The 14,022-nt window shown below is 43.1% G+C and overlaps 2 protein-coding genes across 2 annotated transcripts in view; one reads left to right on the forward strand and one right to left on the reverse strand.

The window, feature by feature from the left end:
* LOC122615663 (bifunctional heparan sulfate N-deacetylase/N-sulfotransferase) overlaps window positions 1-9,556 on the reverse strand; it is a 55,427-nt gene extending 45,871 nt beyond the window's left edge. Inside the window, exon 1 of the mRNA XM_043790709.1 lies at window positions 8,743-9,556. The gene's annotated coding sequence lies outside the window, so the exon portion shown is untranslated. The remainder of the gene's footprint in view (window positions 1-8,742) is intronic.
* Window positions 9,557-9,895: 339 nt separating this feature from the next.
* On the forward strand, window positions 9,896-14,004 carry LOC122616177 (vacuolar protein sorting-associated protein 8 homolog). Its single transcript, XM_043791529.1, has 4 exons — window positions 9,896-10,123; window positions 10,191-11,498; window positions 11,558-12,415; window positions 12,474-14,004. The coding sequence occupies exons 1-4, from the start codon at window positions 10,022-10,024 to the stop codon at window positions 13,893-13,895; spliced, it is 3,690 nt and encodes a 1,229-aa protein (XP_043647464.1). The 5' UTR covers window positions 9,896-10,021; the 3' UTR covers window positions 13,896-14,004.
* Window positions 14,005-14,022: the final 18 nt, after the last annotated feature.

Raw genomic sequence — 14,022 nt, forward strand, 5'->3', positions numbered from 1 at the left:
CCCGAACACACAAAGCCAATTGACAGTATGGATGCTCTGGGGCGGATTCGAGGGGGCTTTTCAGTGGGTTGGAGCCGAAGGAGCGGAAGAAGTGGAGGGAGTGGAAGGAGCGGAAGGAGCAGGCGAAGCAGGAGCGGCAGCAGGAGCCAATTGAAAGCAGCAGCACACAAGGATTACAATCTATCAGCTCAGTTCCCGTCCTCCGTTTTGCACTCATGAAGCGTCCGAATTTTTGAACTTGTCAAGGATTCAAAGTTCGAACGCTTTCGGACCATGGTCCATATAGGTTGCTCTCTATCGCCCTCTCATTCACTCTTTGTCCATGCCCATCTATACCTCCCCCTCTAGCCTTGTTCAACTGCAGCTCAGCTCTTGTCGCATTGCAGTTTTGCCAGGGTTCAAGAGCTTTGTGTGTGTTAAAACGCTTTTTATTGTTGTAAATTTTCGGGTGCAAGGTTTGTTTGGGCCGCTATTGTTCGGCAGTCAAACTTGGCTAAGTCAGATCGAAAATCTCTCGAAAAAAGTGTATTACATCCTTCATAGATGGAACATGTTTTTTGACTATGCCTATTGCTAATTCTATTGGTAGTTGAGTTCATGAAAGTTAGTAAGGGAACGCGTTCGCTTTAGAGAAGTTGACCTGTAGTTGCTTTTGGCTTTTCGATGATTGCTATAGATTTTCGCCCCTGCCATTTGCATGGGCCAACACTGCGGCTGTGTGCGTGAGTATCTGTCGTATCTGTATCTGTGTCTGTGCCTGTGCCTGTGTGTGTGTGTGGCTGTCAGGCAACTCTATTACACTTAAAACGAGTCAATGCGTTTTAAAAAGGAACGAACCAATTGAACCAGCAGCCATATATAGGAGCGGGTCAACAAGGGATCTATGCTAGGATGTGTGTGGGTGTAGAAGCCTTTGATTGTGTTGATTGTGAGGGAGAGAGAGAGAGGGGAAGGACGAAAGGACGAAGCTGCACCTTGGGGAATTTGTAATTGAGGCACGTGTATGGCTAAATGATTGTGATCTTTTGGGCATTTCAAATATGCAATTAACGAACAGTAATGAGTACACATAGCAGGGCAAACGAAAATGCATTGTGCAAGGGGAAAATACAGCTTTGACAGCAAAAGCAGGTCTAAGTGCATTTCGAAGTTGAGTGGTTTCCGGAATAACAGAAAAGTCAATTTAATTAGTATCACTAGTAATTAAATATAGAAGCTGTTTATACTCGAATATTCTTATTTGTATTGCAAATAACTTTTTGTACATCTATCTGTATGTTATTAAAAACCATTTTCATCAAATCGATTCATGGATTCATTTGCAACAGCGACCAAATCCAAATTTCCAATCACTTTGATTGAACTACGAAATATCCACTTTATAACTAACGCAAATTGGCATGGATAAATCTGTCCCGACAATCCGGCAGATAAACTAATATCTCTCTCTGTCCATATCCGGTACCAGCTTTCCAGTCCATTGATGACCAACCAAACCGGCGTACCATTTTACAAATTGACTTTATGCCATCCATTTCGATTGCCTTACTGCCGCCGCCACCCACTCAAAATTCGAAATCCCTCCCCTTGAAAAACCTAATCCATGGTCCCTATTTATACTACCACTACTACTGCTCCGAAACCCGATTTTCCCATCCCGACCCATCAATGCACACAAAAACGGCAGCTTAGAGCAAAGTTTTAGCAACTAAAAACGGAGTCACATAAATGAACATGGCTGCGGACACAAAAGCGGCGAATATAAAAGGGGGTATAACTATAGTATAGTATGTATAGCGAGAGGATATACATAGTGGGTGGTTTTGGGTGGCGGACGTGGACGTGTCACGCACACTTTATTCTTTATCCTGGCAGCGTCGTGGCTTTTGGAAACGTTTCATTTTCCGTTCAGTCAAAGGTATACAAAACAAAAAACTTTCCAACTGGACGGGACGGACGGGACGGCACGTTGACGACAGCTAAATGCGCGAAAATGTTGGACCAGAACCCCTCGCACCGCCCCCTGGAAAAATGCATAGTCCCCCCACTTTTCCCACACTTCAAACACAGCAATGCTGCAGGAAACACGTGAACGTGAACATGAGTTTAAAATGTAATTTGTTTAAAGCTGTAATTAGATTTTTTTTGTGTTCTCTTGTCTGTAGCCTTTTTTCCATTGCTCATTGCTAAATTTTTTTGTTAGACAAACCGTGATTGCTAAACTCTGCACTAATTTGTCATAAGCTTCAAAAATAAATTAATAAATTATGCATGTTAGATGCCATGCTGGTCATGTAAATGTTGTCCTTTGGCATTCTGCCTCGTAAAATGCATTTCAAAGTGATACGAAAATTTCGGGAGATAGTATACATTAAAATGAGTGGATTAGTTAAATGGAAAGCTACACGAGTTTAAATGATTAATTGCGCTTACTCACTCAAGAAATCCGACAGAAAACGAAAGGACCTACTCGAAAGCATTAAACTTCTGGCCAGAGTTTCATTCAGTTTTAAAATTCACTCATTCAATGTTTGTTTTGTATAAAACACTCATAACTATACAACTTGGCCCCATTTTGTGCATGGAACTCACTCAATTCGATTCGAGTGCATTCATTTAACAGTGAGTTGTGAACGATGCCATGCAGATGTTTAGTATATATACTACACGTATATTGCGTACGTATATTACGCTTAAGCGCCGGAACAAAGCAATCAGCAGAAAGCCATGCGTGCGTGTGTGCCGTACAAGAAGAACGCATAAACATAAAACATAAAACATAAAACATAAAAATATGCAAAAATAAGGAAAATAAGGGAAATAATAAATGGACAAGAAAGAAGCAGAGCCCGCAGCATTCATATGCGGTAAGCGGTATAAGCCTCGGATGCCACGCCCCTATAAACAAAAAACGCCAGACTTTACAGCTTGCGTTGTCATATTTGTTGCCTACAAGTTTACGTTGCACAGAAAAAATAATTACATAAAAATAAATAAAATAACATGTTTACTTCTCACAGTTACTTATTCTAACGGAGGAACTAAATATATCATATTAAAAACCACAACTTGATTTTTGATAAATATTTTAAGCTTCTGTATGCTTAAATACCATATAGTCCAAAATTGATATAAGGTCAAGGTGATTTGCAGGCGATATTCTCAGCACCCCAAAGTTTCAAGTGTATTCCAAACTGCGGGCCGCTAATCCCAATTTATTGGTTTTTATTTTATTCAGCTTTTCCTGCTTTAACGCTGTGTACAAATTGTTGCTTAACAACAACACAAAGGCACATGCACATCATACTTTGCGGAGAGGAAAAAAAAGGACGCCGCCAAACAAAAACGGAAAAGCGCAGGGCGCGAGAAAAGCCTTCGAGTTTGAAAAATGTGTGCGAAAAATGGCCAAAAGCAGCCGCATTGTGTGGCCAGCTGCGTTGCGAGTGTGTGCCAGTGTGTGTTTGTGGAATTCAGAGCGTGTGTTGGCCAAATAACGACAACAACTAAAGCAACAAAAGCAGTCAGCGAACTGCAATCGTACAACCTATATAAAAAAAAAAGAGAAATACTAGTAGCACACAGCTGGTAAGGCCGTCGAAATGTTGCAAAACATTTGCAACGTTTAAAATTTTCAAAATACAAACAGTGAAGCACTGAGTTGGAGATAAAGGGCAAGGGAAAGCGAACTGGCAAATGGGGAATAGCTGGTGCAAAGCTCTTCCTAATGGAGAACAATAAGTAAAGGGGACTTGCAACCGAAAACTTCACCACCAGCTGCCCCAAGTACTAGAAAACCTCACTGACATGCCCATTTACTGCACAAAATAGGATTGCAAAAAAACAAACAAGAAATGATAGCTCAAAAGCAGCTTACACTGCGCTGCAGCGAATGAGGCAGCTTGAGTTGCACGGAAAATCTATTAGTTCGTAAAGAGAACACTCGGGTGCATTACGAATGGATATAAATATTTTAGAGAGAAACGGTTTATTTTGAATAGCAATAAAACGCCACTAAATAATAGAAAATTCATAAATCAAATTGTCAAACATTACACACAAAACTTACTACAACTTATGCCAATTATTACATTTTAAACGAACCAGTCTTCAATAAATTTTATTATTGAAACGATCAAAATTCAAGTGGCCCAATTACCAAAAATTCTGGGAAATTTCGAGACCAAAAACATTCCATAAATTGAAATGGCCAAGCTCTTTGCCGGCGTTTATTGGTAATCCTGCCACCAACTGCGGCAGCTGCAGCGGTGTTGCATGCACGGTTTCCAATAACAACAAACAAGGGGCATTATTAGCATAGTCATTAACACAGTTGGACCCAGCAAGCCAAAAGCGAGTCCCGGACAAATCTCGCAGAACAGAACCTGCTAATTAGCAGGGGCCACAAAAAGAAAATAGAGGGAAAAATAACACGAGTTCGATGCGAAATCAATCCAAATGCGGGCTTAGATACGTACATATGTACATATATACGACAGATATGTACCCGAATAATAAGAGTATGTATATATAATCCTTTCGTATATATGTAAGTCTGAGTGTCGGACACCCTGGCAACGCAGATGCAAATTCTGTTAGCAAACGAACCCTCTCTCGACCTTTTTCAGGCGGCTTATTTGGCATTTTGCTTTCGTCCCGCCGGCAAATCATAATCATCAGCACAAGAAAAAAAACAAACAAAAGCTGCTAAACAAGGACTCCCACAGACTCCCATGCAGCAAATCATTTATTAAGAAGGCCCTTCATCTTCATCTGAGCCATGCTCCTCCTACCATCCTACCATCCTCCAATCCTCCCTAGATCCCCACTTGGCCCCCCTTTTTCTGGGCTAGCTGTGCTTTGGGGGCTCTATGATTGTCAGCGGGCACGGAATAATGGCTAAGCCGAATGCACCGAGCATCCATCTGAATCTCAATCTGAATCTGAATCTGACTCTGAGTCTGAGTCTGAATGCGGGGCGAGCATGAAAGAAATATGAACGGGTGCCTCTTGAATGGCTGGGCTGGCTGGAAACTGGGAAGCCGAAGGAAACTGGGACACTCAATGCATCATCATCCTAAGCCGCATCAAACGAGATTTGTCAGACGGGCGTAAGCAGCAGAAAGGCGTGAGCTGAAATTTAGACATAATAGATTGCCGTGAAGAATGGGACAGATTAAGTCCTAGATCGGCTTTGCTCGGGAGCAGTTCCAGTCCCAGGCGTGGGATTAAATAGAAAACTGGTTCTAAACATGCACTTACAGTGCTCCATCAAATCATCTTTACTTCGCAGACTATAAAAATATCTAAATTCTTGGAAGCAAAGAGGGAACACTATTTGCAAATAAGCAGAATTCGTGAAACGCCAATTAAATGCATTTCGAGCAAAGGCACTTTGTGTAAATACTCTTGATGTATGTTTATGTTTATTTCAGATTAATTTCATGTTTTTTTTTGGAAACTAAGCTAAGCTAATTTTTGTGGTTTATATCTGTGAACCGAGTCATCAATTTGAAAATAGAATAAACAAAACAAAATCGTTACACAAATATTCAAAAGAAGCAAAGAATGTGTTTTCTACAGAGAACATTTAAAAATCATTAAAGTTTCCTGTTCGCAAAGAACGTTGAGTCGTCATTCCAACTACACAGAAAGCCAGACAAATTCCTCACTCGACTTTAATTAACTAAAATTATTGATAATAATCACTCGCTCGAGAAGAAGTTGCCATGAAAGCAGTTTCTCCGGTTTCACACACAAAAACCAACTAATCACCAATGTCTAATTATAAACATATTCTATCAGAGAGTCACTCGAAGCACTCGAGTTGCTGGCCAAGAATGCCGAATTGGACAACTGGTTTTATGGCAAATGCCAAAATCGAGCTCGAGCAAAAAGCTTGAGGGATGGCCCGATGGATGGAAAGCACCTACTGTTATCAAGTGGCAGGACGAAGTTGCAGCAAGCACACAATATGTTGCCAGCTGTACAATGGGCCACTTAAACGACAACAATAAAAAATTATTAGAATGCCAAAGGCAGCCGAGGCAGAGGCAATAGCAAAGGATTCAGCTAAGGACTCAGTCCGGCACTTCATAAATCTAGCAAAGGCATATGAAATACGAGTATCCTGTGCTGAGAGCAGAGCCAATCAAGTTGCATACAACCAGGGGCATGCAGCACGGGAGAACACTGTGAGAAATGATTGATATTCATCGGTTAGTTTAAAAAAAGCTACTTTTGAGGAGCACAAAATCTGCTAAAATTAAACAATTATATTTGATTAAACAAAGAATAATTTTCCGATCTAGTAAGTTAGTGTTTATCATTCAAATGATTTATTGTTTATCAGTATAAAAGATTATTTGAAAAATGTTGTATTTACATTTCATTGCTTTTGGTAGTTCTATAAGACATCGTAATTTCGTCCAAATATTAAAATGAAAGACTTTTATTTCTCAGTGCAAAAAATAACGCAGGCAACCTTGTTACTACTTTTTCTGCATGTCCTGACCACCCAGGACATATAGACCCGGCAGAAACACACAAACTCATACACATTTGCCTTGTGATTTATTAACAAGCTATCGTTTATCATGTGGGCAACAAAGGGTTAATGCCTGAAGGGCCTGCTGAGTTATGCACCAGCAGCACCAGCTGCAATTGCCAATTTGCTACATGTGGCTATATGCTATATTCTCTATATGCTCTATATACGATATAAGGCAGAAGGATGGGGATTGGCGGCGGGGGGGCGGTACCCGAAAATATCTGAGAGGCATCAAGATAAACAACAATCGCCTCAAGATAAACAAAAGCGGAAAGTCACGAAAAGTATGCGCCAGACAAACAAAAAGGCAGCGGGAAAAAAAACGAAAAAAAAACAAAAAACCATGAAAAAGCCGCAAGAAGAATTCCGCACCGATAATTTATGTGTGCCGCCAAGTTTATAAAAATTAAGATATTTCCCATTTCCCATTAAACTTTTCAGAGCTGGAGAAACGGAACCCCAGCTATATGCCCATAACTTATCTTGAAAATATTTGTTTTGAGCGTCGTGCTCTCGAGTATTTTTTCGCCGCTTCCTCCAATTTCGTTTTGGGAAAAATCCGAACGTGTTGAAGCGTTAAATTTCCATGTGGGCGGCCGGCCAGCCAGCGAATGGCCAAGACGAAAAGACAAACAGCCGAAAAAACGAAGAAAACTAGGTGGAACGAGAAGCAAACAAGTTGCAAAGCTGGAAAAGGAGTCGGACGTGGGTGCCGGGGCCAAGATAAAATGTTGACCAATAAATTTTGTGACCATGAACGACAAACACACAGAGCGAGAAGAAAATAAAAGGCCAGAACCTGAGAAACCAAGGGGAACAACCAAAAGGAACAAAAAGCGCATGGTCAACAATTATAAACACAAACGATAAGGGGCCAGGAACAGGCCTCACAAATATGGAATGCTCTCTCTAAAGAAATCTTATTTGGGCCGTGACCAGTTCAAGAACCCATTCGAAATTCCTATAAAATTTCAATTGACTCGAACACAAAACAGAAGTGTCTGGCTTTAATCCAGAAGTCAAGTAAATAAATGGCATTTCATTCATTAGTTTCGCAGCCCAATAATTTATGTATAATGATAAGGCATTATGACAAATGAGGTTATCGCCTTATTCCGGTCATATACATTTCTAATTTGGCTACTTAATCTGTGCGTACTCAATGGCACCTCCGAAACTTTTAAATAACAACCAATATTTATAGCGAAATTTAATTGTCTGTTGTGGAGTTCAAGAAACGTACCAAAATGTCTAGAAATATCTAGTGGATAGCCTTATCTTTTAAAAAAAATGAAGTACTCGGATGAACAGCTAAAAACATACTTATACTTTTTTATAAAACAATAAAGCAATCTATTGCTTAAATTATAATTAACAATTTGAAGGGTAAACGATGTTTTACTTATACAAAAAACAAATCTGCACTGTATCTTAAATGAGAGTCGTAAACAGAAATTTATGATCTGCTAAGCACCATAAAAATGAATGGTTTTAAAAATATAGCATATTCGAGACCAAAAATAAATGTATTAAGATGTTTTTCAATTCTCCATGAAAATCATCACCATCTCCAAAAAAAAATCAAAATATATTTTAAAGTCAAATAAAATGATTTTTCGTATGTGATTCCTGTTACCGTAGAATGAAAGACCCAAGGAATACATTAACCTTTCCAAGGAACCCATTAATAATATTCCGAACCCTTTGAGCCAGAAATGCAGGTAACTCCTTCGTTAGAGTTAGTGTATGACAAATGTGGAAAAACTAGCGCGACGGGCGATTGGCGACTAGCGACTGGCGACCAGGCCAACAAACAATGTCCAGCGATTTCCGATCGACAAGTTGGGGCCAAGAGCGTGATGAACATGAACAAGAGGGAGGAGCGAAGGAAGTCGGAATGGGAGGAGGAGGAGGGAGAGAGAAAGAGGAGCCGCAGCGTGTGCAAGAATGCTTTGCTCCGCGAGTGTCATTAACTCGTTTGCCTTATCTCGAAAAACGTAAACGAAGCTGCATGAGAGCTTTATTTACGTACGAATGTGTATGTGCGTGTGTGTGTTTGGGAAAATTACCTGCGAAAGGTGCCGCCTTGCCGACTAATTGATAAGTTTTGGTTTCATATTCGTCTACGTAAGTAATTAACTATGGTAATTTGGGAAATTGGGTATATGTATATTTAGAGCGCTGCTTCTTCTTACCTGTCGCATCAATGACGCACGCTGCCGACGCCGACTGCAGCAGCGACGCTGGCAGAGGAGTTTACGTTAGCTCGCTCTCTCTCTGTCTCTCTTTATGTCTCCCACTCGAACACAAACGTGTTGCGCTCACCAATACCAAGGCGAAATTGCACAGCTGAGCTGGGGAAAATGCAACGAATGCGGTGCACAAAACAGAGGGCCGAAAACAATAAAGTTATGTCAATTTGTTGCTGACTGAGTTGTTCTCTGCCTGCTGCTCCCGTTTGTTGTTACTTTGTTTTTGGCACGTGAATCGACAATCGCATTTTTCAAATTCTTGCACTCATTCGCTTTTGTGCATTTGTTTACGTCACTTGCTCATGCACACACACACGCACACCCGCACACACACGCGTGACTGAATGAAAGGCGCGTAAAGAAGAGAGTGGAAATGCCAGAAAGAGAGCGATTAATTTGGCAAAGCGCCGCACGCTCAAATAAACAAATATTTTATTTATATTTCTTGCCCCAATCAGTGCGTCTTTGTTTAGTATTATTCGTTAGTGTCTGCTAATGCCCATTTTGCACAAGTGTCTTATGCATGGCAACAAACAATACAAAAATCGAAATTTCCACTCGCGTTTTCGCGTTGCCCAGCAAACACGGGCTGCTGCAATTCGCAGATAACCGAGTCCGATTAATATTCCAACGCGTGGCGCATTGTTGTTGCTTGCGAGATTACTCAAATGGCTCGGAACACATTTTATTGCATTTTAATTAATTTCTGCTGGCCTCGCGAGCAGCAAAAAATTGTCCGCTGCCCACAACCGAACGCGATGAAAACAAAGATGAACTAGCGATGGCACAGATGGTGATGTGAGGTCCAGACATGCGATAGTTTGTTGGTTGGTTAGTCGACTAGTCGATTGATCTGCAGTTTCGATAAGTATTTAATTTTTGATTGGCTGCTTAACCTTGTAGAGCTAGAATCTTAAAATTACACGTCCATTATGTCTTAGATTGTTCTCAGTTTTTCTAAATTAATGCAGTTATTTATAGGAAGAATACCAAAAACTATATGCCTCTTCCAATTTAAAATATTTTTTCTTAATTATTTACCAAATTCAGTTAACGGTGTCTTCAGAATTCATCGATAACAAGAACCGATAAGCAACCAAAAGACATCTGTTATGCAAACGAGTGGGCAGTCCTTTGATGGGCGTAAAAACTCATTGATAAAAACAAAATTGCTTAAATTTATCAGTTTGGGGGAGGGATCAGGATCGAAAGAACCAGGAGCATGTCGGAGCTTAAGGCCCCGTCGCTGCAATCTCTGCTGGAATCGGAGCGCGGATCTACAGACAGTTTGCTGGCCGAATCCCTGCAGCTGGACTTCGAAGATGTGAGTTGGGATTACCCGAAAATATAGTGTCCTAGATTATATTTTCTCTTGATTTATCCACTTCTAGCTTGATGATGCCGAGTTTGCAATACCACCCACAGATGTGCTGCCCACTTTGGAGGCGGTGCTCAGTGAATTCGAGGCGGATTCGGATGTGGCCTCCGAATTTGGAATGCCGGTGCCGCATGCCACACCCACGCCTTCCATTGGCGAGGACTCCACGATAAGAACAGATGGCAGAGGTGGTGGCGGATCCATAATGAGGTACACCCTCCTGCATGGCATCTCTGCGCAGCTTTCCTCAGCAGCGGAACGTGTAAATGCCGGAGCAGCCAGTTCCTGTGCTGTGGCCGCATACATAGCCATCGGAACATCACACGGACACATTTTGAATTTCGATGTAACCCAAACCCTTAGGTGGGCCCATCAGGACAAGCATGGCCAGGGTGCGGTGGCTAGTTTGGCCTTCAATGCGGATTCAACACGGCTTTTGGCCGGCTACTCTAGAGGATTGGTTGCCATGCTGGACACTCAAACGGGTGATGTCCTCCGGGAGCTGTTTGACGTCATAACGCCAAACACCGGCGTACTGCATGTCAAATGGACCTCCAGATCGTCACTGGCCTTGTGTGCCGATGCCGGCGGATCAGTGTGGTCTCTTAGTTTCACCCGGAAGCTGGGCATCCGAGGCTGCCAATCCAGATGCCTCTTTTCCGGCGCTCGCGGAGAGGTCTGCGCGGTGGAACCTTTAATAATGGATGCTCATGGGCGCCATGAATTGGATCAGTACTGCATTGTGGCTCTGGCAACGTTGTCCAAGTATTTTATCGTCACTGTCCGACCAAGACTGAGGGTCATCAAATACCATGTGCTCCAGGGACCTCCAGATTGCTTACCTCTCCTCGCCTGGCATTTAGTACTCATTCAAGCGGCAGACACTTCCCGCTCTGTGGATCCCGTGATTGTGGTGGGCCGCGGGAATCAATTATTCTTTCACCAACTGTTTGTCTCGAATGGACGGATCACACTTTTATATCTACGTCATGTCCAGCTGCAGGGGAGTCTCCTCTCCGCCCACTGGCTGGGACCAAAGTGTGTTGCCTCATTGGACACGGCGGAGATACTTCATCTGGTCGATGTGCGATCCAGCAAGGAACTAGAATGTATGGATATGGCAAACGCAGGACTGGTCTACGGATCTGCGCAATTCAAAGGTCTAGCCACTGGCGGAAATGTGTCACCTGCCTTCGCTTTAGCTGGCTCAAATGCTTGTTATAACTCTGTGGTTTCCAGAGGAACCCAGCTGTACGTTTTGGGGGCCAGATCCCTGCATATAATTGGTGTAAGAACTTGGTCGGAGAGAATAAGCTTTCTGGTAAGATCACATAAGTGCATTTAAATGGAAAGTCATAACCTCACCTTTATCGTTTTCAGGTAAAACACCATCGGTGGCAGGAAGCCTGCCAACTAGCACTAGATGGCTACATCGCCTCTGTTGATCGCCCAAGGAAACGTGCCCAAGCCAAGGAGCGTATCATCATGCTCTTTAGGGAATACATCGCCAATTCCGCCCGGGCACCAGATTATTGTCTCGGTGCCATTGTCAACTGCTTGATCACCGTGGGTGAACTGGATCTTCTGTGGACGCAGCTGTGGGAAAAGTTGCACAACAGCAGTACTGAACTCTTCTTACAGCACATTTCCGAACATATAGAAAAGGAAACGATACACAGTGTCAATCCCGTGATATCCCAAGCTTTGGTGGATTACTGGCTGGAACACTCACCTGCCAAACTCGAACAGCTTATCCTTAAACTGGATTGGATGTGCCTGGATCTCAACCAGGTACTTAAGGCTGTGAAGAAGCACCGCCTGTATAGGGCCCAAATCTACCTCAACACCCACGCTTTGAACGATTATACGGCGGCGCTGACTGAACTTCTTCCATTGGTGACCCCTGACGAGACGGATTTAGGGAATTGCCTGCTGGTCTACGTGTCCAGTTGCCTGGCGGGAAGGGGCTATCCCAGCGGCGAAATTCCCGTGGAGCTGGTCCATCAAGTCAAGCACGATGTCCTGCGTTGTCTGACCTCCCAGCAATCCAAGGAGAATGCCGGAGATGAGCTACCCTATCCCTATCTTAGAGCACTCCTCAAGTTCGATACTCGGGAAACCCTAAACGTTATATCGCTGGCGTTTCAGGAACGAGAGTTTAGCAACGAGCTGGGAATCTCGCATCGCAAAAGGATTATCAATCTGCTGCTGGAAATCATGTCGCCCGAGAATGCAACGGTAATGTGTTGGTTACTTTGATTGTCAGTCATCCTACAACAAACTTTTTATCTTCCAGTGGGCGGAGATTGGCTGCCTGCTGAACTTCATTGCTCAGCAGATTTCGATGCAATGCCTGCCGCGGGATAGGCAGCTTTTGGAACGCGTTTTGAGCCACTTGGCGCAGGAGGAAATTGCAAACGAGAGCAGTCGCCAACACTCCGAACGAGAAAATGCATGGCACGAGCTACTATCCTCCAACTGCCTGGCAGAGATCAGCAGCGATGAGGAGCAGCTGCTCTTGGCAGAGAAGGCGCGGTGCTATTGTGTAGTGGAGTACCTACTGGAGAAGCTTGAGCGATACGATACCATCCTGGATTGTTACATCCGAAACGAAGCCAGGCACGAAACCATGTTTGCTTATATGGAACGCCATGTAGCCACACCAAAGAGAAGCATTTACCGACAGTTGAAAAGGCATCTAAGGGAGCTACTAACGATCAATGCCAAGGAAACCACTCGCTTGCTGGCCCTGCACTATCCAGAAAAGATTCATGAGCTTTTAGATAACCTGAGAAGGGAAGATAATTTGTTATATCTGTTTCTCAAGTGCCTCAATGATCGTAAAAGCGAACTGGACGCCAGTCAAATGGAGTTACTACTGGAACTATATTGTAAAATGGAGTCGGCGTCTACTGTCGAGGAATTCCTTCGCTGCAATTCGGGTTATCGCTTGGAGAAGGCCATTGCCATAGCTGAAAGCCATCACCTTAACCGATCTGTGATTTATCTGTATGAAAAGCAAGAGAGCTATGCGAAAGCCTTTGAGTTGTCCATGGAACTGCTTAAGTCCGCTAACGGCGAGGAAGCTGCCAAGGAGGCACAGACCATTTCGGCTCTTTTGGCACGGTCTGTGGAAACGTTACCAGCTCAGGAACTGGAACGCTGTTGGTTCGCACTTTTGCAATATATTCTGCCGCATCAGGAACTTCAGTGCATTACCAAATCTCTGCTGCACGAGGCCTCGCAGCATATCGATCTGCATAATTTGGTTCAATTGATTATGAATACCCACAATGTGTCAAGTAGTTTTGGTGATATAAAGGATCTTCTCATGGGCATGCTGGATAGTTCGAGGCACAAAACAGAGGCTTTGCGCGCATCTGCTGCTGCCTTGTGTCAAGATCTTCACCTGGAGTTCGTAAAGCGGTATCAGCACGCGCATCGCGGACTTTGGGTGACCACCACAAAGTGCTCCGTGTGTCGCCAAAGGCTGTACGATCACAGCCAGGTGCAAATCTTTGGCGGATGTGGACATGGTATACACGAGCAGTGCATGGAGGAGGCGGAGACTCAGTTTGAAGAATGTCCACGGTGCTTTACGGCCATTCCAGACCAAAGTATTGGTTTGCCGCGACCAAACAAAAATCTAATCAGCATTTCCTCGTCCCTGGAAATGGGTGCCTTGCAGCTAAAGGCACCACCCAGGCGATTTATTTAGTTGCTTCGTGCTTTTTTGTATATTCCATTTATTCCTCTATGTATTTATTGTCGAACTATGTGTATTGTATGTGTAAGTAAAGAAATTGCATGATAAATCCGTATATTTATGGTTTTTGTTTGAGTCA

The sequence above is a fragment of the Drosophila teissieri genome, chromosome 3L (assembly GCF_016746235.2).
Source record: "Drosophila teissieri strain GT53w chromosome 3L, Prin_Dtei_1.1, whole genome shotgun sequence".
NCBI classification, from domain to species: Eukaryota; Metazoa; Arthropoda; class Insecta; order Diptera; family Drosophilidae; genus Drosophila; species Drosophila teissieri.

Coding starts and splice junctions, on each gene's coding strand:
- LOC122616177 (XM_043791529.1), top strand. CDS start 10,022: ATGTCGGAGCTTAAGGCCCCGTCGCTGCAATCTCTGCTGGAATCGGAG. Junction 10,124..10,190: donor TGCAGCTGGACTTCGAAGAT/GTGAGTTGGGAT, acceptor ATCCACTTCTAG/CTTGATGATGCCGAGTTTGC. Junction 12,416..12,473: donor TGTCGCCCGAGAATGCAACG/GTAATGTGTTGG, acceptor TTTATCTTCCAG/TGGGCGGAGATTGGCTGCCT.